Source organism: Ambystoma mexicanum, chromosome 5p, assembly GCF_040938575.1.
Source record: "Ambystoma mexicanum isolate Mex_15411 chromosome 5p, UKY_AmexF1_1, whole genome shotgun sequence".
Taxonomy (NCBI): Eukaryota; Metazoa; Chordata; class Amphibia; order Caudata; family Ambystomatidae; genus Ambystoma; species Ambystoma mexicanum.
Window position 1 is genome coordinate 539,306,064 of NC_090930.1, and position 25,967 is coordinate 539,332,030.

The 25,967-nt window shown below is 46.8% G+C and overlaps 1 protein-coding gene across 4 annotated transcripts in view; it reads left to right on the forward strand.

Moving 5' to 3' along the window:
- The window catches only part of SYTL4 (synaptotagmin like 4), a 1,339,985-nt gene that overhangs the window by 1,230,458 nt on the left and 83,560 nt on the right, over positions 1-25,967 (forward strand). For all 4 annotated transcript variants that reach the window (XM_069612955.1, XM_069612954.1, XM_069612953.1 and 1 more), the window contains one exon: positions 9,126-9,222. In XM_069612955.1, coding sequence (XP_069469056.1) covers positions 9,126-9,222 — 97 coding nt within the window. The remainder of the gene's footprint in view (positions 1-9,125; positions 9,223-25,967) is intronic.

Below are 25,967 nucleotides of genomic sequence, written 5' to 3' on the forward strand. Positions count from 1 at the left end.
ATTAATTTGGACCTTTTAAAGCTATTTTGCTTTAGGTTTTTGTTCACATCAAAACAAACATTAACAGGAGATCTTAAGTGAGCATTATTAACATATGAAGTGGGAATTGTATTTTGTTGAGATTGACAGTATGCCATCAGTACTTCAAAGGTTATAGTTTCAGAGGGGAGGAACAAAAAAATGTCACTTCCATTGGAGTCATCACTTCCTCCCGATAGTCGTCCCCTGCCACATGATCCTCCCTCATAATACCACCCCCAGGGTCAGTAGGTAGCTGCTGCCCTCCCCTGGCCATGTGGGAGGAGATCATCACTGGAGAATCAGTGATGACTCCATAGGGTTCATCACAGGACTGGCAACATGGTTACTCCCTCTTGAATTTTAGGTCCCTTCTCATAAAAGAACTAGACTGTTCATTAAGGTTGTCTTGAGGGTACTTAAGGGCTCCAAGCCTCTTTTTCGTCCAAGTATGTTAAGATGACAGTCAGTGGAGTCAACCCTACTCTTCCTCGCTGTAGTACTAAAGGTACTATTGGTCTGGCACAAGTACATGGGGAAGTTGGTAGAAGTAGAGTAAGGTAAGGGAGGAGGTGTGAAAGAGGTGGGTGACAAGTGGAATACTGCATTGGCCCCTGATGTCCTCCCTGTATCCCAGAAGAGAATTCCTCCCAATTAGATTTTCCCACTGAGTACCATCCCCAGGGGCACTATCGGGTAGTGGCCTAACCTCCATGGCCTTATGGAAAGGTCGAGCCCCTCAGGGAGAAGGGATGACATCATAGGATTCGTCACTATATGTGTTGGGACTGGAACCAATAGCAATCTACTTTAGGAAACCGTTCCTTGAAGCGGGAATCTGGGTTGGGGGCTCTAATCATGTGATTTCACTATATGCAGACGATGTGCTAATATACCTAAAGGACCCACATCTCAGTGCACCTACGATGGTCGATGTGTTGGACAATTATGCAAAGGTATCGGGAATCTGCTTTAGCAAAGAGAAATCTTGCATCTTGCCACTGGCAGGTCTAAGGGGGCTAAAAGAGGAAGATCTCCTGAGGGTGGGACTAAAGTGGCAACTAGAAGTGTTTAAATATCTGTGAGTAAACATCAACCACATGCCAGAGTTGATGCACGAAAGCAACACTGCCGTTGTGGTGAAAGGTTTACGAAAATCTATGAAATTCTGGTCTAAATTGCCACTTTCGATAATGGGCAGAGCGGCTGTCACCAAAATGATTATTTTGTTGACGTTTTTATATTACTTCCAAAATGTGCACTCTTATATCAAGGCCTCGTTTTTCCGACTGCTAGAAGTACTGCTGAGGGAATTTTTGTGGGGCACCACACGGCATAAACTGACACTGAGCACGCTATCTCTCCCATACAGGGAGGGGAGGATACATTTACCAGACTTGGAGAGATACTATTTGGTGGCACAACTTTGTTTTGTGGCTAAGTGGTACTCCGATGAAACTACGTTGGACACTGCTCTATTGCGGCGGCTGGTGGCTCCGGCAAAACAGAAGGTCGTGCTGGTGCCACTGAAATGTCTGGGGAGTGCTCCCATGATTATACTCCTGGGGAGGCAGGTGTGGAACAGATCCAAGGTGCTAATGAACCTCAAGCTACCCTACTGTCACGATTCCTGCCCCCAGCCCTCTAAGATATCAGGCTGGAGCCAGGCCACGGTCACCTACTAGGCCCCTAAGGGCCTCTCCATCCCCCCAGAGACCCACTTGGACTCAGACCTGGCGCCTGTGGCGCCAATCTAACACACAGCCCTAAGATCCACTTAGCATTGGACTTACAATGTATTATGGGCAAGATGGATGCCCCCATATAATTCAGTTCCTTGAATTGAGTGGGCGGTCTAGCCTTTTGGGTGTGGTTCAGCCCTGGGATACCTGAGGACGATTTAAACCACGCCCGGCCCGAGAAACACGCTTTGTGTTTCTCTGCACCTGCAGCGTGACACTTGCCGTGCTCGGATATCTCTACAAGAGGCCTTCTTCTTTCTTCCGCGCCCAGCGCTCCTGCAAGAACTAGAACACCATTAATAATACCCTTACCTTGAAGAGCATCCAGCTTCTGTCCATCGCTCCTCCAGTCTTGCGGGCTGCTACGGCGGTGTCATTCCCATCTCGGCACGCCGCATCCTACGAAAGGATAAAAGAACAGAAGAGAAGACATTAGTAAGCATTCTGCATATATAAGCTTGCTCGAAAACTGTAAGAAGATTTAAACGCTTACCTGAACTCCCGCCGATCGGAATAATTTCAGCTCCGGAGCATCCCGTCGACCTGCAAAGGTGAAAAGACATACCAGGTTAGCGCGAAAGCTTTAGGAGGCGCCACACATCGCGCTTACTCACCGCATCTCATCTCCTCAGCTCGCATCCACGCTTGGTTATTGTGGCACCTAAAAGGACACAAAAACAAACATTGGTTAATGCAAAGAAGAGCGATTAGCATCGCGCTCCACGCTCTCACTCCGCGTTGGTTCTACTCACCTCAGCAGCGCGTCACTATCTTCAAACCCCTCCGTCACCTAAGGAAGGAAAGACATATAATAAGAGACAAGAGCTAATAGAACTATTCTTAAGACTCATTCTACTTACCGGTTGGGCTGAAGTCACAGCAAGCCCAGTCCGTCGGGCCATTGCCAATGAAGCAACTAGGCAACATCGAGCCCGCATCAGTCAACCCACCCCTGCACCGAAGGCAGGACGGAGAGTGCGCTACACAAGAAAACAAGGTGAGTAGTGGACCGGGGGGAAAGTTTGGACCCAAGGAAGAGGGGGTCAAGCAAGCAGATCCAATAGAGAGTTAAACTCTGGCAATCCTGTGTTTCAGGCCCAGTCTTCGGTCGAGCAGATTCCAGGGAAGGGTTCGAGGTTGTAGGAAGTCCAGACAGGCTGAGTGGCGTCCCCGTGGATACCAGGTGAGCGTTACACCTATTCACCCGAGACTCCGCTGTGTGCTGACATTTGCAGAACTGACAGAGACATACAGGTGGTGAGGTACTGGGAGAGATGGGGTATCTATACTTGGGGAGATGTATACAATGGGGTATCTATACTTGGGAAGATGTATACGATGATGGAGTGTTTAGAGAGTTCTGGGCACTGCAGGACAAGGAAGGGTTGCCTGGGGGCAGTTCCTATGTTACCAGAAGATTAAACAGGTAGCTAAACATAGATGGGATAACTGGCCGGAAGAACCGGAGGCGGCCCCTTTACTGACCCTGCTGCACAATTTGACTGATGGCTGGAGGCCAGTGTCCAGATTGTACAAACACCTGGTGGATAGGCCCCACCCTGTGAGTGCAACACTGAGAGCTAAGTGGGAAGGCGATGTGGGAGGAGACATAGCTGAAAAATAATGGGAGAAGACACTAACATACCCCTAAGAAGTGTCCAGATATGCTAGATTCTGACTGATTCAGCTAAATATCCTTTATTGCACGTATATGACACCACTCAGATTGGCCAAGTTCAGCACTACTGCCAGTAATCTATGCCCTTGGTGAAACGCACAGGCGACGGGGCTAATGCACATGTTCTGGGAGTGTGCAGCAATTCTGGGACCGGATAGCACAGGCTTGCAGGAAAGCTGGAGTAGTGCGATATAAGTGGACACCAAGGGAACTCCTTTTGGGCATTTACCCCAGGATGGGACAAATTAAACATCGTGTTAGTTCATGGACATGGTATGTATACTATGTATACTGGCCAAGAGAACCATTGCCATGGCATGGAAAGCTACTAGTGGCCCACAATATGTGAAATGGCATAAGGAATTTGAACAATGGGTTGAGATAGAGTCCAAGGCTGATGAAGCAGCGAATGCAGCATATGATACTTGGAAAATACTGATATGGGATATGTTTCACCCGTCTGATGATAAACCCCCTTGAATGCATACGCTAATCGGCGAGGAACTTGTTAGACACTATAGAAGATTCAGTTGAATTGTTTACCACCTCATCCAGGTAAAGAGGGCGAAGACCAACGTGCCCCTAAGAAACAGTAACAGTGATGGCCCTGGTAATGACCCTCCTTCACTGTGTGAAGACGGTTCTGTTAGTTCTGTTTGTTGATGGCAATGTTGTTATGTTTGTTACCAAGTATTGCACACTTGGACTGCAAAGGCAAAAAGCACCCGATTGTAACTGAATATATGTTTACAAATGCCAATAAAAATTATTTAAAATAAATAAATAGGATTCGTCACACAGCGTACCAACATCTCAGATGCGAGGGCATCTTCAGAGGCTTTGACATCCAGCAGAGCTCCCTTTAAATTTAGAAAACACAGGCCTCCCTAACCATGGATTTCTCAGCTAGTAGTTGGGAAGCAGCCCTGTGGCTGTACTCTGGACATGATTTGTAGTCTTTCTTGAACTGGGGAAATCACATAAACCTACCTGAATTGAAATAGGAACTGCTATAAAACTACTGTGATGATTCATTTTTGAATTGTATTTTTTATACAGTGCGTAAAAGCCATACCGCTGGCAGCGTCCTGAAGGCTTGAGAGTGCATGCAACCTCCTCCCTCTTGTACCCTCTTGTACCAGTGTGGAAGAGAAGCCCACTGGCCACGGCGGAAGGGTCTGGGACCCTGTCAATCATAACAGTGGGGAAAAGGAGCCCACTGGACACCAGGGATGGGTCTGGGACCCCAACGTGAATGAGGAAAATGTTATGGTGTAGCTTTAATGACTATATATATATATATTTGTTATGGTGTAGCTTTAAGTGTTATAGAAATATATATTAAATGTTTATTAGGTTGTTCAATAGTACTGGAATGTAAACATGTAATGGATAGATTGTGGCTCAGTCATCTAATGGCATGGCTGGAGTGTAGGTATGTCATTTTATGAGGTAGCATTTCAGATATCTGTGAGGTAGGTGTTTACTTTCAGATACGTTTCAATTCAGTCAGTTGCTGTGCTTCAGTGTGCCTTGATGCAATGTTATGAGGCTGGGGGTCTTTTTCCTGATATATAACTTAAATAAACAGTAATTGAAGAATATGTGCATACAGACACATCAATTTAACAGAAAACACTTGAGGAACTCTTCCTTGACAAGACGAGACCATTAGAGCCCACAGAAGGACCTGGGATCCTAACAAGTCTTGGGACATTATTGAAAACAAGTCACAGAGGCATGGTGAATATTGAGCCAGAAGTAGTAAGAAGGAACTGTATAGCGCTATACCAGGATAAGGGAGTCATTCTCCTGGTACCCGAACAGAAGGTGTGATGGAGACATCAGGGAAGAGGAATCATTCCACCTGGGTTTGTGTTGAACTGTGCCGAAAGCAGACCAAGAGAAGGGAGGCATTATCTTGGTCCTGAATCAAGAGTTGAGCTGGAGACGCAAGGGTAAGGGAGTCATTCCCTCTGTCCTTGTTGTAAATTGTAAATTGTGCCAAGCCATACCAGGGGAAGGAAGTCATTCCCCCTGGTTCTATTAAAAATAGTACAGAGCCACACCAGGAGAAGGGTGCATTCTCCTGTGGAGAACATTGTGTAAAGACTGTCTGAATCCTGCAAGCCTGGGGAAGAGAGTCAGTCACCCTGGTATATCTGTTGGAAGGAACATTTTGTGGAACTACATCTAAGAAGCAGGAGAAGGGAGCCATCTTCTTTAAAAAAGGAACTTTGTTATTTACCTTTTTAGTTGTAGTATGAGGGACAGAAGTAGGTTTTTGACAAAAGACAGTGGAATTTACTTTGACAGACATTCTGATGGACTCTTTTAGTATTAGTTTTGAGGCAGGGAAACCCCTCTTAGAAGTTAGGAATATTAAGGACTGTTCACTTCAAAATAAGGCTATAACCACAACCAGCTACCTTTTTGTCAGAGCCTTCTTTGACACCCTCACATTACTTGATTTGGCATGTTTACCATCTGGCGTTATGAGCTACAGCTACATCTACATCAACAATAATACAGGAACATTTTGCATCCAGGAGCATGGTAGGAGGAATTGTTTTATTTACTTTCTGCTGACTCCAATTAGAGATTTGGATGTGGCACGGGGCAGTCTCATTTTACTGCTAGTGGGCCATGAGGATAGCTCAAGGGCAACGTGTTTGTCTTGGAAGCAGGACAGCGCAGTTACAGGTTTGAATCCTGATCCTGCACTTAGAAGCAGAATTTTGGCATGAAAGAAAACTATTGCACATGGCTGTGTCCTTGATTTTAAGCATTTGGGCCAGCCATCGTCTGACAGCTTGAAGCGCCCATACTAATTTTCTGGATTGAAAAGAACCCATTGTCTCTGGTAGACACTTTTTCACCATATTAGGATATTCATTTTCTGTATCCATTTGCCGTGGTTCATCTCACCCCCAAAATGATTGAAAATGGTAATTGAAAAAAAAGCAATAACTGTACATTTACTCAGTGACTACCACCTGTTCTGGTGCTTTGAACTGCTTAGGGAATCATACCTTACGTTAGCCCCTCTAACTAGCTCTCCTGTCTAGACTAGTTCTTCACCATTCTGTTCATTTGAAGGTATTGCCAGAATTTCAGACGTATCAGAATATTTTCCTATGTACTTTTTTCCAAGGTTTCTTCATAGGGCTAATGGATTTTTTAAATCTACATGCCCAAAAGGCCCTATTGTTTGTTGTTCTTCACACAAAGACCTCCAGATCTACTAAAAATCGTTTTGACTCTTTGCAATCCATTCCTTAGCAAGCAGGGGTTCTAGACCTCCATTGCCCATTGGGCTGTCTTCTGTATACTACGGTGTTCATAAACAGCAATTACTCCAGCAGAGGCTATCCATGTGCATTGAGCATGGGCAATGCAGTGCCAGTTGTGCACATCATCTTGTGCCATTTGAGGGTAGACACTTAAATCACCTGGCAACCGTTTTGTACACATGGTTCTGTCTCTTGCCTTCCCTTCTATCAAACACATACAGTTTTTGCCTGTCTTTGGGAAATTCTTTAGCCGCTCCCTAATTGGTTCAATATTTTTGCCAGACCTGTATCATTACACTTCAATTGTGTGATACATTGCTTTACATTTTATATATATGACAGCAAATTATAGTACCCTCCTTAATCCTTAATGCTTTTCAACCAATTACTGGCAACTCTCGCCCACCAAATTGCTGTTTTTTGCTCCAATTATCAGTGCTATGCTGATAACACTCCACTCCTTTTCAGGCTTCCCTCGGCCATCTCTTCTCCTTCTCTCATCTCTAATTACCTATCTGCCATTCAGGATTGGTGTGCCACCAATGATCTCTGCCTGAACGCCAGCAAGACGGAGATCCTCCTCATCGGCACACCTTCACCCTCCTTTCCTGTCACTTGCCGGATGGCCTCCCTTAGCCCTCCTCCTACCCCCGCCTGCAGGCTAAGAACCTCATGGTCATCGTTGACTCCACGCTTCCCTTCTCTGCCCGCATCTCTGATGTCTCTAAAAAGGCACACTTCCTACTGCACCTCCTCAGTGGTATTCTGCCTTTCCTCTTTTTCCCCCAGAAGCTCACTGTCTCTCGAGCCCTGGTTCTCTCCTGGTTGGAATATTTGAACAGCCTCTTTCTAAATCTACCTGCTTCTACGTTCCGCCCTTTGCAACTTATCCAGAACAGGACTGCAACACTTGTCCTTGGCCTCAAGCCCTGGATCATATCTCTCCAAGCCTGAAATCTCTCCACTGATTCCCAGTGGCTGCAAGGATTAAATTCAAGACCCTTGCTTTGCCCACAAGGCTTTCTGGGGCCTGGGTCCAAAATACCTTCAGCTGTCCCTCTGTAAATACCTTCCCTCCCGAGCTCTTCTCTCCTCCACCTCCAACTCCCTCAGGGTCGTTTTTCAAAGAAACGAGCTGGGGTAGATCTGTCTGCGGCTGGGGCCTCCCTCTGGAACAGCTCCCTGCCATTCTGAAAATTGAGGAGAACCATCTCCGGTTCCGGAAGCACCTCAAGACCTTCCTCTTTGCTTCTGCCTTTGCTCATCCTCTCCCCTGCTGATCTGTTCTGCGTCGGCATCGTGCACCTGGATACCCTCTGATTTCTGGGCCCATGTACCTGCTCACCCTGCCACCCACCCGCACTGCCTCCTTCCAACCCATGCACTTGGGTCTGCGTCTGTAACCCTACAGCCCCCCCCCTCTTTTCTGAACTTACCAGACAAACCCTGTCTGTTGCCTTAAACCTAGCACTTGCCACTTGCTGGCTGCACTACCACTGTTTTTTTTAAAAAAAAAATGTATTCCTTTCCACTTCTCCCCCCCCATGCACTTTCCCCCTTCCCTCTCCCCTGCACTAGTAAGATTGTTGTTTTGTTCTCCCTTGTTCCCCTCCCTTGCCCCGTCGCACTCTGAAACCCTTGTATACGAGCGCGATACAAATGAAATATCAATATCAATCATTGTTGACCATATAAAATAACACTATCTGCTATCCTACCAGTATGTTCCTATTTTTTTTTTAAATCAGTTCTTTTTTCATTAATAACTTCATGGCAAACTTAATTGCAATACTCAAAACAACCATTTGTATGCTCCACACTTCTTCTGAAAGCTTTACGTGTTTGAATATGGCTCTGTAACTGAGGCTCAATTAGGGTAAGCCATGCTCAAAAACAATGCTTTTTGATATTCCTATCGCTGTGACGGAAGAGAGACTGGTTGTAGGTCAAGTACAGGTTGCCTATCATAGTGGCACTTGCACTTTTTCTTTTACATGAACACCTCATCCCTACTCCTGTGCCCGTTAAACACTGCCTTGAGAAATGACTCTCAAGTGTGATGTAGCTAGTGGTTGTCCTCGGAGGAGTGGTGTGCAGTTGTTACTCTGTATGGTTTACAATTGCATTCAGCTCAGTGTTGTGCAAAAAGTGTTTTATTACCGCCCCTGCTGGCACAGACACCCCATCAGTCGGAAGGACGGAGAATTAGGAAAGTAGTCAATACTCTGAGTAACATGCAGTTTTTGGTACTGTGGATTATGGGAGGAACAATAAAGCGAACTTGCATTAATGAGTAATTAAGTTGTCAGTATTTCATTATTGCTCTAGGATACTCCTGACAAAAGCGGATTATTGTACATATTTAATTATTTTTCTTGCAAATTTTTTTTTTAGGGGATTACAGATGTAGGCGATGTAGAACCAAGCAAGGGTGATCTGGTTGTCTCTTTAAAGTATATTCCTCCAAAATCCAATGGTGACAGAAGAAAAGGTTAGTGTTTTTGCATGTCTTTTTAAAAAACATTTTTTTACAAGCTTTATTTATTGGTAAAAGATCCATCATAATACAACACATGGCAATTGTAGACATTATCATCTGAAGATGTATTCAAATAACCGCGTAATTTCCCCCCACCGGCTCATGTACCGTATTTGGAGAACAAGTAAACATTTTAACCAAGAACAATTTAACAATCACTGTGGCAAAGAACATTCTGTTATTCAGGCTTCACTCTTTAGGACGGATAAACTCACAGTATAGAACATTTCTCCAATAACGCTGGCCTATATTAGTGGTGTTGCCTGTCCTTCACAAACTCCTGAAACGGTTGCCACACCCTCAATAATTTCTCATAGGTCCCATATGCTAATGCACAACCTTCTCCATTACCAATACTCCCCACAACTTTCCCCACCAAAGTGCCACCCTCGGGCCTTCTACAGTCTTCCATTGGTGAGCCAGGATCATTCTGGCTGCAGTCAGCACATGCATAATTAACTACACCTGTGCCCTGCAAGCCGCATATGCTTCTTCCACCATTGCCCCCAGAAGTATTACAATTGGGGGAAAGAGGCAGCTTCACCCCTATAATCTCTTTGATATGCCCCAGGATCCCCTTCCAAAAAACAAAAAAACTGTGCTTTAGGACAGGACTACCACATCTGGTGCAAATCTCCAACCTCCCCACAATTCCTCCAACATAAAGGAGAATACCGTTTGGGTATTTTATGTAGCCTCTCTGGTGTGAGATCCCATTGGAAACATAACTTGTAGGCAGCTTCTTTGATTGTGGCACACCTCCAGGCCTCATGGGCTCTCCTCCAGATCTGGCCTAATTTCTCTGCAGATATCTTAACTCACAGCTCTTTCCCATTTTTCCATATATGGGAGCTTATTCTCTTGAGCCGCTTTATATAATAAGCGGTACATCTGCAAAATGCCCGTCTGGAGGGCCCCTTCCTTCATTGATGATGCTTCCAACCCATTTGCCATCCTAGTTACAGCTGCTTTAACCACCCTATGGGAGATCCGATGCCTAATCTGGATATAATGAAACCGTTCACCCACCCTAAATTTCACTTTAATGTCTTCAAACAAAATGGGGGAATCCTCCTTGTAAAAATCAGCCATTGTCAGCACAGGATATGTGCTCCAGCCCTCCCAAAAGCTGCCAAACAGCCAAGTCTGAATTCTGTTTTACTGGTGTGAAGGGATCCAGTCCTGGGGTCAAGCACCTCCATCTCAATGCCGGTTCCAGCATCGTAGGGAACGTTTAGTAGTTTCCAAGAGAGCGCCCTTTGCCACTCGTGCAAAGTTACCCTGAAAACAAAGAGACCCCAGTGGTATAGGTGTAACTTTCTGGTCAAGTTTGCACCACCCATTCATGGTATCTTCCGTCGCCCATTCCAACATAGGAACAATCTGCGCTGCCACCACATCGCTCTATGCTGTGAACTCCCAAACCCCACAGCAACGTGGACCGCGTGAAAACCCGCCTGGAGACCCTGGGCTTCTTTTTGTTCCATATAAAAGCAAAAATATCACTCTGTATCACCTGAAGCATTAGTACCGGTACATTAACCGGGAGAGAGCTTGCCATGTATAAGAACCTAGACAACACTATCATTTTAAGTGCTGCAATACGGGCGAACCAGGTTAAATCCTGTTTGTGCCACCACTGTAGGCCATCTGTAAATCTTGCCCGTAATGGGTGAATATTGGCTTTATATAGACTTCCATAGTCCGCCGTCATATTTATCCCTAAGTATTCCATGCCTTTCTCCACCCACTTGAGAGGGAAGTCCTTCTACCATCCCTTAATCTCCCCAGAATTCTCAGATACATTAAGTGCCTTAGATTTAGTGTAATTAATTCTAAATCCCGATACCCATGCAAATTCCTCCAGTACCAGCATTATCCTAGGCAGCGACTGGGAGGTATCCCGCAGAAACAGAACATACATCGGCATATAAAGATATTTTGTGCTCTTACCCAGCACCCTGCACGCCCAATATTCCGATATGTCGAATCATTTTGGATAGAGGCTCCATGGACATAGCAATAATTAGCAGGGAGAGAGGGCAACCCTTCCGTGTACCCCGCCTGACATCAATCTTCACGGAGAACCGCCCATTAACCATTAGTTTCATGGATGGGATCTGTAAATTTGTCACAACTATCTGGACAAAACTGGACCACAACCAAAAGCTACCAAAGTCTTCCTAAGGTAGCTCCAATCCATGCAGTCAAATGCTCGAGTGGCATCCAATGCTGCCACAAAACATTTCTGTCCCATTCTCCTGCCCCAATCAATGACATTTAGTGCCCTCCTGGTATTATCCTGGGTATGTCGGCCCAATATAAATCATGCCCGATCTGGATGAAAAATCTTGGGGCGTATCCCCATTGATCGATTGGCCGATATTTTGGAGTATAACTCACATCGTTATTTCGAAGAGATATAGGGCAGTAACTCCAACATTCCACAGGGTATTTATTCGGTTTAAGTATCAATGCTGTGGATGAAATACCCATGTACTGTGAGATCACCCCTTCTTCTCTGACCAAATTAAATCGGTTGGTCAAAGGTGTTATTGTCCATGGCTTAAAAGCCTTATAAAAACCATTCCCAGACCCATCGGGCCCAGTATCTTATTGGGTGGCAAGGAATCAATAGCTCTCCCCATTTCCTCTGCGGTTATCAGACCATCCAAAGCCTCCCTATCTTCCACAGTTAAGTTTGCTTTCCGCAGGAAAGCACTTTGGTTTGTGTGAATCCAAAGCCTCTGTTTTCACCAGGTGCCTATAAAAAGTTTCATTATCTCAAGTTTTTCCACCTCCCCCTCTGCAGTTCTCCTGACACTAGGAAAAGGTTGGCCTTGTTTCCTTTGTAGTACGACTGTTTGGTCTGGAGTATCAATTATGTTGATCTGTCCGCCATGTGCACCTCTAACCACGCTCTGACTTTCTGCGGCTCTCTCCAGGATCCCACAGTGTCTTTTTGTTTATGGCCCTCTCAGCTGCTGCCACTTCCTGTTCTAAGGCTAGCCTTAGCAATAACTAAATAGCCCTACAGGTACGTAACCTCATATTCCATTCCACCAGCCCTAGCACAAGGTGATGTGCCGACTACAAATAGGATGTCGAGGTCCTCTCCCTCTCCTCTCTCATCACTTTCCTGTCTTCTAAAAGTAAGTGCATACGTCGGTCTCAGCCTTTAATGTTGCCGCCTCCAAGATGTATGGCTTATAACATAAAGTAAAATAACTTCCCTTTTACCACTAGGCAAGGGACATAAAACAATGTATTTCTGTTCGTCTAACACTGAGTTAGATCGAAATATTTGATTGTGTTTGCTTTATATGCATCCCCTATGTCTGAATGTATGGGGTATCGGGGTCTGGACAATCAGTCCAGTACCACTTAAGGATAGGTCAACCGGTTTCAGCGGGATTCAGTCATTGGCCGCTTTCTTCAGGACGAATACTTCTCTTTATGGTATTCTCTGTCAACTTCAATTTTAGTGAAGATTATGAGGATATCTTCGGGTGTCCAGTGGGCTTAATGCATGGATCCCTGACTCCTATAGGATAAAACGACAAAAAAGACAAATGGAACCCTCATCAGACCAGGAGTACTTTCTAGGTGATTATATGGGAATATATGTCCATACAATTCAAGGGTAAGAAATTTCTTACCTGTGTAGGGCAGTCTTTTAATGTTGCTGCCTGTTCTATGGTGAGCAGATTGTGTGCTCAATTCAGTCAGTTCCAGAATGGAATCTGTGAACAAATGAAATCAATGGACAATGCTGATGTTATGTTGCATTGTGCTCTAAATGTCTACCCATGTATTGGCCGTGAACTATACTGTGGCCAACCAGAAAAACCCAAAACCACAATAAATCAAAATAGCAGGGCAAGGGGTTTTCACCGGTTTTCACTGGTAAGAATGCACACAGTGGAAGGATCGATTCTTCTGGCTTGTAGCCGTGATCCTATTAATAAAAACACACATGGGGTCCCGTCGTTTCTTGTCTTTTTGGCCATGTCTCACAGAGCATTTCAGTATGTAAAGCCATTGGCCTGTCAATCTATATTGCTATTCCATGCCATTTTTGAAAACTGCCTTCAACTTTGTTCGAATATATATATGTGCCACGGCTCCTGCTGATGGCGCTTGCACTTATGGCGCTTCCGTGTCTTGGCATTCGCTCTTGTCTAGTTAGCTAGCCTCTACTCTTAATGTATAGCCCTCTTCCACAAAATTGTGCTTGGCTCACCTTAATTCCTTTGAGAACACTGTGTATCATCTATCGGTTCGTGTAAGGCGCCATCTTGGAACGCTCGTTGTTTATGAACCGACGTTCCGATCACGTGATTGGTTGGCTCCGTATAATTCAACTCTGAATATTCTGAATCACGGCGTGTTAACACACAAATGTGCTATCCAAATGCAGTATGCTGTCACTTCCCCATGTGTTGGGAATTCGGTCCCTTCAGTATCTCGTTCGTGCGGCACTCACTGACAACCAAGATGTCCCAAGTATGCTGAGAGATGAAGTTTCTTCTCCTGTTGTTTCTGATTAAGGATGGTGATTACAATAGCGAATCTTTAACTTACTCAGAGTTTCATTATTTTATGAGTCCAGATGGTCAGCCATGCGTACGTTACAGACTCCTATTACTAGTTATTCTAACTCATTTTCGAATATAAATAGTCCCCGGGGATTTTGTTGTAAAGGCACTATTGTGGATTGGAGCGGGGTAAGGCTCCATTGTGTACTGTTCCAACAGCTGTAAGGTATGGAATCTTCATGCCCTGTATCAGATCTCGGCATTGTCATCGGCTTGGTTACTACTCAGTGCTTAATAGTGCCGGGAACAACGTAAGTTGTGCTGTACTTAATTAGTTTTATATTAGTACACAGACCCATATATATGTTCACTATACTGCCATTCTGTTACATGACAGCTTGAGCTTGCCAACATATCTCCTCATTGAGGCCGAATTCATGACTCCGTAGCCTAAAAATCCAATGCTGTTCTCTCTTTAATAACAGGGCTGCTATGTTCCCCCACGTTTAGGTATTTTGAATTTTTCCAAAATGGTCTATACAAGGTCATTTTCCGTGTGTTTCATTTTGATGTAATGTTCAACCAATGGAGCCGTTCTTTTTTTGGTCCTAATATTGGATCTATGCTCTGCAATACGAGTTTTAATGGCTCTCGTCGTCATTCCAATATATTTTTTCTTACATGGACATTGTATCAAATATACTACATTTGTGGTATTACAATTCGTTAAGTGCCTCTGTTCCCAGGGGTATTTCCATCCAGTGTCAATTGATGTGGTACGCTCAGTGAATTTACAAACTGTGCAGTTAACACAAGGTGTGTGGCCTATTGATCTCGGTGTATTCCAAAGGGTGGTCGTATCAGGTACCGGACAGCTTTCTTTGTAACTGTAGACCAAGGAGTCCCTGAGGTTTTTTCTCCTCCTAATTGCGAACAAAGGTGTTGGTAGTGGCGTTTCTTCTACATTCAAGATATGGCAAGCTTTTCGAATCTTTCTTTAGGCGGTTCGTGACTGTAGAGTGACTAAACACTGCTGTAATAGTGTTTTCATTTCTATTCCTCTTGCCGTGTTGATTGAGGATAATGTCTCTTGGTATGTTTCTCGCCCTCTTTCTGGCTTGTTTTATCATCCTGTTTGGGTAATTTATGTCTTTTAGGTTCTTCGTGAGTCTTTCAGCCTGTTTATCATATTCACTTCTGGTTGTACAGTTCCTCCTGAATCGTAGAAACTGGCCGAACGGTAAGTTTTCCTTAAGTGACCTTTGATGAAAACTGTTGTAGTCAAGTAAGAAATTTCTATCGGTTGGTTTTTGAAAAACCGTGGTTTCAAAGGTGTGTCCCGTTCTTATGATCTTGAGATCCAGGAAAGTGGCTTCTGATGTACTTGCTTTATGAGCGAATCTAAGAAAAAGATTGAGTTTGTTGATCCATCGACCGAAGTTGTTCAAAGTGATACGATCTCCATTGAAAATTAAAAGTATATCATCGATGTATCGACGCCAGCTCACAATATTACTGGCGAAAGGATTATTGTCAGGATATATACATTTCTCCTCAAAATCTGCGACATATAGATTCGCCAAAGTTGGAGCAAAAGTTGCTCCCATTGCTGTTCCCGCTATTTGTTGGTAATAGTCGTCTTCATTCAAGAAGTAGTTTTTGGTTAAGGCCAGTTCTGCTAATTGCATGATCAATGTGGTGGGCATGTCGATGGTTTTGGTTTGTAGTATCTTCTCAATCACTTTCAGGGTTTCCCTTTGCGGAATTTTAGAATAGAGTGACTCAATGTCCATAGTCACAATATATATGTCGTGGCTGTCTATGATAAGATTATTCAAATGAACTAACACTGCAGTGGTATCTTTTGTGTACGCGCACATTTTACTTACTTCCTCTCTTAGGAAAAAGTCTACAAATTATGACAGTGGTTCTAGAATAGAACCAATGCCAGAGACTATTCAGCGCCCAGGTGTTGGAGAGGTGCCTTTATGAATTTTAGGCAAGGCGTAAAACTGGACTCGGGTAGACTGGACTTAGGAATGCGGCTTCTTTGGCACTGAGATACCCTTAGGCTTCTGCTTCTTCAATTATTGGATTAATTATATTCCTTAGCCTCTCGGTGGGGTCACTTCCGAGTTTTTGATAGGTGGCTCGATCTTCTATCAGGGTTTTCACCATATTATTGTAATCAAGTTTGTTCATGGCGACGATGGCTCCCCCCTTATCCGCCGGTTTTATAATTATCTCTATATACGTACGCATGGCTGACCATCTGGACTCCTAAAATAATGAAACTCTGAGTAAGTTAAAGCTTCGCTATTGTAATCACCATCCTTAATCAGAAACAACAGGAGAAGAAACTACTTCTCCCAGCATACTTGGGACATCTGTCATGAGCACTGCTCCCGAGAAGCCAAGCCCAGCATCCCCGGAAGCAGGCTCACGACCCTCGTCCCCGGCTCCAGCAAACCCCTACTGGGGTCCTTTGGACCATGTCCTGGCGCCTCTGGCACCAGGCTCATAAGGAACCTCAGTCCCGGCTCATAATTCTTGCAAAGGTGCTTGGGTGGACCTACCTGTAGCAGACCATGCTGCATACTCACCTTTGCAAATGCTGGCAGGATGAAGTCCCCAGCCTTCTGCTGGGAGGAACTATTCCCTGAACTGGGACTACTTTCTTACCTGGGTGGGGCTGGTGCCACTCCTTAGCTCTGGAACACAGGAACTCTTTTACCTAGGCGAGGCTGAGGAAGAAGACACCCAATCACTCCAACACTATTTAAACCACACCCGATTGGGAAAACGTGCTTCGCGTTATTCTGCATCTGCAGCAGGACGCTCACCGAGTCAGCTCTAGCATTCCAGTGACATCTCCAGCTTCAGCTCAGCAACCTGTGGAAGAAAGACACGAGAACTATACTTACCATCCAGGAATCCAGACACCGCCAGAACCTGCAAGCAAAAGAAACATAAGGTTAGCAAGTTGCAACACGTTCGCAGCCGCGCTCGCTTACCTGATCCATCTGAGCTTTCACGGATTCTTCGCGGCCTTCTCTTCAGCAGCCTAACGGCACCTGTAAAGACAAAGAACATCGGGTGAAGGCGGCCGCATTTACTTTTCTTAACTGCTTTTGTGCGCGTATTACGATCTCTTCAACCGCAGCAGCCCGGCACCTCAAAACAAGAAAATACATTATTTAAGTGCCATTAAAGACTGCAAGAAAGCCTAACACTTACGTGTTTCCCCACGTGCATCCGCGACTGGGAAAATGCCCGCAAGGTCCCGACACCTGCAAATAAGAAAAGAACATTGTTAGAGGTGCTATAATAAGGTCACAGATCATTATACTCACGTACTTCGCATGTGCAACGGACGAACAAAGCCCGCAACATCTCAAGACCTGAAAACAGAAAACAAGGGACATTATTGAGGTGTCATTGAAATTCCCATACCTACGTACAACCGCACGTGTCGCGCTCTCAGTGACCACGCCCTCAGCATCCAGGCACTTGAAAAAGACAATGCAAAGGCTTCATTAAAGGCGCCCATCTCTTCAAGACTATAAACTCTTTATACCTACTGGCATCCGCTCGTGCAGTAACGGCGGCATCACCTTTTGGCATCTCAGCACCTGTGCCACTTCTAAGGCCACAAAAGACTTTGAGGACCTCCAGTGACGTAATTGGAACCTACGCACCCCTGCATAAGTCGCAGGATGGAGAGCCCAGCATTTATACGCCTAAGGTGAGAGCTCACCAGGACATTGGACTTTCTGAGAGTTGGCGATTAGTGAGGAGGAAGTCCAGCCAAACGGTCATTAACCCTTTTTTCTTCCGCCTGCAGAAACCTTACCCTGCAAGCCAGACGGTCAATAAGAGGAAGCCCAGTCCAGAGAGTCATCCGAGCTCTACGCTTTTCAATTGAAGAGACTATAACAGTTCAGCCGGGACCAGCGCCTCTGTGGGAATCAGGTGAGCGTTACAGAACGCAAAGCCCTCCAATAACCTCCTACCCAGGCGCTATGGAAACTTCCGACACTGATCAACTGGCCCAGTTACTAGGGGAATTAAGAGCTGAAGTACATGCTGCCCGCCAGGAAATGAATGCCCTGAGGAGGGAATTGATTATGTCCAAAGAACGAACTGATGACCTCGCCAGACAGTTATTACAAACACAAGCGGGGCAAACCCCTCTACCTAATTCAGGAGGGACCTATACCCCGGCGGCTTCAGCCAATCCTGTTCAAATCAATCTGCCCGGAAATGTGCCTTTGGCTCCGCACGAACGCTTCTCTGGTGACCCTAAGAGGTTTGCAGTGTTCATAAATCAGTGCCGATTGCACTTTCTTTGTAGACCAGCTGCTTTTCCGACTGATCAGACTAAAGTAGCCTTTGTGCTTTCGTATCTTAGCGGCAGCACCGCTGATTGGTCGATCCCTCTGGTTACACAGGATGACCCGATTCTTCGCAACTTCCAGGCCTTCCAGGCCAATATGGAAAGACGTTTTGCAAGACATTCCCAGGGGCAGGCCCTGGACAACGAACTCCTTTCCCTACGGCAGGGCAATCAGGATCTTCTGGCTTATATTGCGTCATTTAACAGACTAATCGTAGAAACCAGATGGCCTGAGGACAAGAGGATCGCGCTTTTCCACAGGGGTTTGCGTGGCAAACACAAAGACGTCCTAGCCCAGGTCGTGAATCCCCCTCAAGATTGTTCAGAGTACATTGATTTAGTGGTCCAATTGGATCACAGACTACAAAACAGAAAGGCAGACTGCTCCAGGTACGAAAGTTTTCTCTAAGCCACTAACTCACACCAAAGGAGTTGAAGCCGTAGAACCTATGCAAATAGGGGTCGTAAAGGGTCCCCTAACCCAGAAAGAACACGACAGGAGACGACAATTGCAGCTTTGTCTCTATTATGGAAATTCAGGACATTTCCTCCAAGATTGCCCGGTGAAACCTCAGAAGAAGACAGTGGGAGCTTCTGATAAGAATTCCGAAAAGCCCGAGCCGGGAAACGACCTCGCCCGACAAGTGTAGAGGTCCGCTTGCCGAGCGTAAAAACCAGTTCTTTGACCTGATCGTTTGCATGCCATTAAAGCATACATTGATAGCGGAGCGATTGGAAATTATGTAGACCGCGAGATGGCTTCCAGGATGAACTTACCCCTTTGTCCTAAGGTAATTAAAGACGTCATTACCACAGTGGATGGTACGGAAATAGCCTCCGGACCGGTAACCCATACCACCACAGAAGTGGCGTTATTAGGCCAAGATGGACATCGGGAGGTAATCGTGTTCGATGTGATCAAGGCCCCTCAGTTCCAAATAATTCTGGGGATCCCTTGGTTGGAGAAACACAATCCTCAAATTGATTGGCGAGCAAAGACGATACAGTTCCCAGAGTGTGCACCTACTTGTTATCCTCGAACCAGTATTGGCCTACCGGTAGCAACATCCGAAGGACCGCAATTGCCTCCAGAGTATCAAGAACTCCAAGATGTCTTTCAGAAGGAACAGGCTAATACCCTGCCTCCCCACAGATCTTACGACTGTCAAATAGACCTGATACCCGGAGCCACTCCCCCTTGTAGTAGAATTTATGCCCTTACCGAGCCTGAAAATCTTCATTTGCGACAGTATCTGGACCAGTACCTGGCCAATGGATTTATCCGCCCATCAAAGTCTCCTGCATCCTCGGCTCTGTTCTTCGTACCTAAAAAAGAAGGTGACCTTAGAACCTGTATTGATTATCGTGCCCTGAACCAGATAACGGTAAAGAACAGATACCCCCTACCTCTGATTCCGGAACTCCTTGACCAAGTTAAGAACGCCTGCATTTATACAAAGCTAGATCTCCGGGGAGCCTACCACTTGGTACGGATTAAAGAAGGCGATGAATGGAAGACGGCATTTCGCACCAAGTATGGACTATTTGAATACCAAGTGATGCCCTTCGGACTATGCAATGCACCAGCCGCTTTTCAGTATTTTATGAATGATGTCCTCAGAGAACTCATAGATGTTTGCGTAGTCGTCTACATAGATGACATCCTTGTGTACTCATCTTCAGAAGCAGATCATCGGAAACATGTTAGAGCCGTCCTTGAGAAACTCTGCCAACATAAGCTTTTTGCTAAGCTCGAAAAATTTGTTTTTCACGTCACGGAGGTCGAATTTCTAGGCTTTATTCTGACACCCAAAGGAGTCCACATGGACTCGAGAAAGGTGGACGCTATCATCAAGTGGCCATCACCTACTTCCGTGAAAGGTGTCCAAAGCATGTTAGGTTTCGCCAACATTTATCGCAGGTTTATTCCAGAGTTTTCACGAGTGGTGCAGCCCATCACCGCCCTCTTAAGAAAAAACAAACGTTTCGAGTGGTCAACAGATGCAGAACAGGCCTTTCAAGAGCTAAAAGCCAAGTTTACCTCAGCACCCATACTGAAACACCCACGTCCAGACCTCCCTTACATCGTTGAGACCGACGCCTCCAGCTTAGCAATGGGGGCGGTTCTATCACAGAGAGATCCGGAAACTAACCAACTGCACCCCGTGGCATTCTGGTCTCGCAAGTTCTCGGCGCCTGAAATTAACTACACCATCACAGATAAAGAGCTTTTAGCAATTAAGTCCACTTTGAAGGCCTGGCGGCACTATCTCCTTGGAGCCAAACACACTGTCACGGTAATCACCGATCATCGAAACCTACAATACCTGAAAACCGCCAAAGCTCAGTCCTCCAGACAGCTTCGCTGGGCACTTTTCTTTGCCGAATTTAACTTTGTAATTACTTATCGCCCCGGCAACAAAAATGGCAAAGCGGATGCCCTTTCCCGGATTGGAATGGGAGATAATATTGTCAATCCTGAACCTGTGCCAATAATTCCAGAACAGAGAATCCTGGGCCTGATTTCTTCCCAATCCATCGAAGATATCGAAGCAAAAGTTAAACAACTTGTGACCCCTTCGGACTTACAAAACTGGCAACTGAAGGGAAAGGACTTCATCATAAAAAAAGACCTGCCTTATTTTCAGGGACGACTATTCCTACCACATGCCGATTTACAAAAACAAGTTATCTCTTGCTACCATGATTCCTTGATGGAGGGCCACCCAGGCATTGCCAAAACCTCGGAAAAAGTCAAGAGACACTTCTGGTGGCCGTCATGGAGAAAAGACATAAAGGAGTTTGATGTCCTGTGGTGTGTGTGCCCAAAACAAAGGTCAGAAGGAAAGACCAGCGGGCCTCCTGCATCCGCTAGACATCCTGCCACATCCCTGGCATACCCTCTCCATGGACTTCATCACCGATTTACCCTCCTGTTCCGGATACAACACTATTCTAGTAATTGTAGATTTGTTTTCTAAAATGGCCCACTTCGTTCCACTAAAGGGCTTACCTTCAGCTTCAGTTCTAGCACGGGAATAACTTGAAAATATTGTAAGATTGCACGGCTTCCCTTCGGTTTTGATCTCAGATAGGGGGAGCCAGTTTATCTCTCACTTTTGGCGAAGTTGCTGTCGTTTAGCTCAAATCGATGTGAGACTTTCAACCAGCCATCATCCCCAGACCGACGGACAAACTTAGAGGACAAACCAAACTCTGGAACAATATTTACGTTGTATGCTACAGCAGTCGTAAAGTAATTGGAAAGATATCCTTTGGATAGCCGAATATGCTTACAACAACTCGATCCATTCAGGAACCGGAAAAAGTCCCTTTTACATTTTATATGGGATTCATCCTCGAACCTCCAATCTCGATGCGCCCCAAGATCTTGGAACGCCTGCCGTGGATCAACTTCACAATGCTGTCACTCAAGCTTTCACAGAAGCGACAATCCACCTACAACAGGCTAAAGAACGGTACAAAAGGGGAGCAGACCAACACCGAAGAGACGCCCCTCAATACCAGGTTGGAGATCAAGTTTGGTTATCCACCAAACATTTATCACTTAAAGGACCTCACACCTTCAACCCAAAATATCTGGGACCATATCCAATTACAGCCATAATAAACCCAGTGGCTGTCAAATTGGGTTTGCCATCCCACATGAAAATACATCCGGTGTTTCACGTATCTCTACTAAAACCTATGCAACCTGGAACCAGACTGAATAAACCTCCAGAGCCTATTCAAGTAAATGGAGAACCTGAATTTGAAATTAAAAACATCCTGGACTCCAAGATCATCAAGTCAGAATTATACTATCTGATCGACTGGAAGGGTTACGGACCTCAAGAACGATCGTGGGAACCCTCTGACCACGTCCATGCTCCTCGTCTAGTCAGAAAATTCCACCAAACTTTTCCCAATAGGCCAAAACCTCCGGGGAAGACAAGTATGGGAGGGGCCTTGAGGGGGGTGCTGTCATGAGCACTGCTCCCGAGAAGCCAAGTCAAGCCCAGCATCCCCGGAAGCAGGCTCACGACCCTCGTCCCCGGCTCCAGCAAACCCCTATTGGGGCCCTTTGGAACATGTCCTGGCGCCACTGGCACCAGGCTCATAAGGAACCTCAGTCCCGGCGCCAGGGGCGCCGGGCTCATAATTCTTGCAAAGGTGCTTGGGTGGACCTACCTGTAGCAGACCATGCTGCATACTCACCTTTGCAAATGCTGGCAGGATGAAGTCCCCAGCCTTCTGCTGGGAGGAACTATTCCCTGAACTGGGACTACTTTCTTACCTGGGTGGGGCTGGTGCCACTCCTTAGCTCTGGAACACAGGAACTCTTTTACCTAGGTGAGGCTGAGGAAGAAGACACCCAATCACTCCAACACTATTTAAACCACACCCGATTGGGAAAACGTGCTTCGCGTTATTCTGCATCTGCAGCAGGACGCTCACCGAGTCAGCTCCAGCATTCCAGTGACATCTCCAGCTCAGCAACCTGTGGAAGAAAGACACGAGAACTATACTTACCATCCAGGAATCCAGACACCGCCAGAACCTGCAAGCAAAAGAAACATAAGGTTAGCAAGTTGCAACACGTTCGCAGCCGCGCTCGCTTACCTGATCCATCTGAGCTTTCACGGATTCTTCGCGGCCTTCTCTTCAGCAGCCTAACGGCACCTGTAAAGACAAAGAACATTGTTAAGTAGGAATCGGGTGAAGGCGGGCGCATTTACTTTTCTTACCTGCTTTTGTGCGCGTATTACGATCTCTTCAACCGCAGCAGCCCGGCACCTGAAAACAAGAAAAGACATTATTTAAGTGCCATTAAAGACTGCAAGAAGAGAGGGCGCTAGAGAGCCGTCCAAGATGGCGGCCTCCCTGTGAGCTCCACGGAGCTCCCTCAGAAATCCTGACGAATCGAGGCATCTGCGCTGGGCATTGTGTATGCAGCCACCCCCAGTTTGTAGCCAAAGCGATTCTGAACAAAACGAAGTACTTCTTTCGTCGTAATTCGGATGCTGGGTCCAGATTCCTCAGCGACGAGAAACCCTCCCCCTCCCCGGTCCGAGTGGAGCGCCGGCGCGGGCTAGACGCGAGGCAGTCGGAGACAGAGCGGGCCCGGAGGGGGACGGCCTGAGCGGCCGAAAGTGGTGGGACATCCGGCAGAATCCCAGAGGAGCCGTCCTGAACGAACCCCGAAGATCAGGTACGCGCGCCCCCGTGCGCCCCCGTCCATACTCCCCGGGGTGAATCTCAGCCTGTGTGAAGGCACGGGGCGCGGGAAACCGCAAGCCGGGGTCCGCGTGAACCCCCAACGTACGGGCCACCCAGCCGAGAACCAGCAGTAGATAGCGCTTGGACCCGGCGTCACTCCCGCTTCCACTATACCCTATCACAAAGGGAAACATCAGGAGAGAAACCCCAACCGGGACCCCGGACCCCCGCTACACAAGCGCCAATGGCGGCCTCAAAGAAAATGGACAGAGCTCAAAAGAAGCTAAACTTTGAGGGCAGCTCCGTGACCAAACCAACCACCTCAAATGGCAGAGCGCCATCTCCCATCCAAGACGAGGAGGAGGCCCACGGGTTCGACATCAGGGAAATTCTCCTAGAACTGAAAGCCGGAATTGGCGGTCTTGGGAGCAAACTCGACACCCTCTCCTCTAAGGTTGATCTGCTCCAGCACCGGTTAGACAAACACGCCGATAGACTTGACACGGTCGAGCAGAGGGTGTCGGACCTCGACGACGGAGCAGCGGCCCTGACTTCCAGAGTGGCCTCCCTGGAAGTGCAAATGAAAGCGGTAAACGCAAAGAATGAAGACTTGGAGGGCCGCTCTCGACGCAACAACATCAGGATAGTTGGAGCTAGGGAACAACAACTCAACATAAAGATGGAGGACTACATTGAGAAGTTATGCGTGGACCTTCTCGGCACAGACATCCTGTCCAAACTGTTTGTTGTGGAGAGAGCCCACCGAATTCCCAACACCAGACCGATCCCGGGGGCTAATCCTCGCCCAATCATAGCGAGAGTACTCAACTACAAAGACCGGGACGCCATCCTACGGGCGGCCAGGGAGAAAGGCGATCTTCAGTACGACGGTGATAAAATCCAATTTTTCCCGGATTTCTCCCAGGCGGTCCAAGCACAAAGAAGATCGTACACGGCAGTAAAGCGCAGGCTTCAAGAGAACCAGATACAATACGCCATGCTCTACCCTGCCAAACTCCGAATCCAACATGAGGGGACGACCCGGTTTTTCAACTCTCCGGAAGAGACGAGCGATTATCTGGACCGCTCGGGCTGCAGATCCGCCTCCTCCAACGGAAGGCCTCAAAGGGGAGAGAGACCGAGAAGAAATCCACCATAAAATTTGCCTACAAGGTACCTAATGGGAGGGCGAGTGTCTGCATGGCTGACAAGGAGAGACCACCGCAGACCACTATTGTATCCGGGGAAGGGAGCTAGCCCTCTCTTGGAGGGCCACTTGCGCCCCGAGCACAGCAATGCAAGTTGTTTCGTTACTATGGGACTGTTTACCACGGGCCTGTTGGGGGTTGCCCGTGCATGGGAGGGAAGTTAATTCAGTAATACCGCCTCAACCCACATACCCCCGATCCACGACAGCCACGCGAGGAACTATGTACCTACCAATCGCCAAGTCTTCCTGGCTCCTTCTCCGAAAGCGACTCCAGCTAACTCCGCGGGCCCCGGCCCGACAGGATTACACTGATCCGTTCAGATGGCAGCGATAACGTTGAGAATCGCCACCTGGAATATACGCGGCGGCAACCAGCCTACGAAAATGAGGAGAATCCTTCAATATCTGCGGAGACACAAAATCAACATAGCGATACTCCAGGAGACTCACCTACTACCCTCGTCGGAACAGCGCTGGGCCAGATCATGGGGATGCCACCGGTACTTCTCGTCCTACTCATCGTTCGCCAGAGGCGTGGCGATCCTGATCGATAAGAGGACCAATTTCAGCCTCATCGAATCAAAGAAGGACACCGAAGGAAGGGCCCTACTGGTGAAAGGAATAATCGCTGGAAGGGAAGTGGTGGTGGTCAACTCTTACGCTCCAAACACAGATGGACACGATAACTTTAACTGGATAATGTCCCATCTAGCCACGACCGACGCGTCGACTGTGGTGTGGGGGGGCGACCTCAACACCGCACTCGACCCCAGGCTCGACAGGTCCCACAACACTTCAGGAAACCCGTCCAAAGCAAGTACTCAGGTTCGAGAGATTTGTCAGGCCTTCAATCTTTCCGACATGTGGAGAAGACACAACCGAGACAAGAGAGACTATACCTTCCGATCTGCTGTGCACAACACCAGTTCTAGAATCGATTATATCCTGGCGTCCTCCCACAGCCCTTTCAGGTGGGACGCGTGTCAGATCCTACCAAGGTCCTATTCCGACCATTCGATGGTGGTATTGGAGGCCACCCTAGCGGGCACAGCAGTGCCAGGCCTCAACTGGAGGTTTAAACCCGGTTCACTCACAGACGCAGTGTTTGCAGCAGAACTGCGGCAAGAAATACTCTCCTTCATAGACACCAACCAAAACTCGGTTGACTCCGCAGGCACCATTTGGGAAACATTCAAGTGCTTTGTCAGAGGAATCTGCCTGACCAAAGAAAACGGGACACTAAAAATGATCCGAAGGGAACTGTCCAACATAGAGGACCGTTTAAAGGAATTGGAACAGAATCTCCTCAACACCCCCGATCCATGCACGCAAG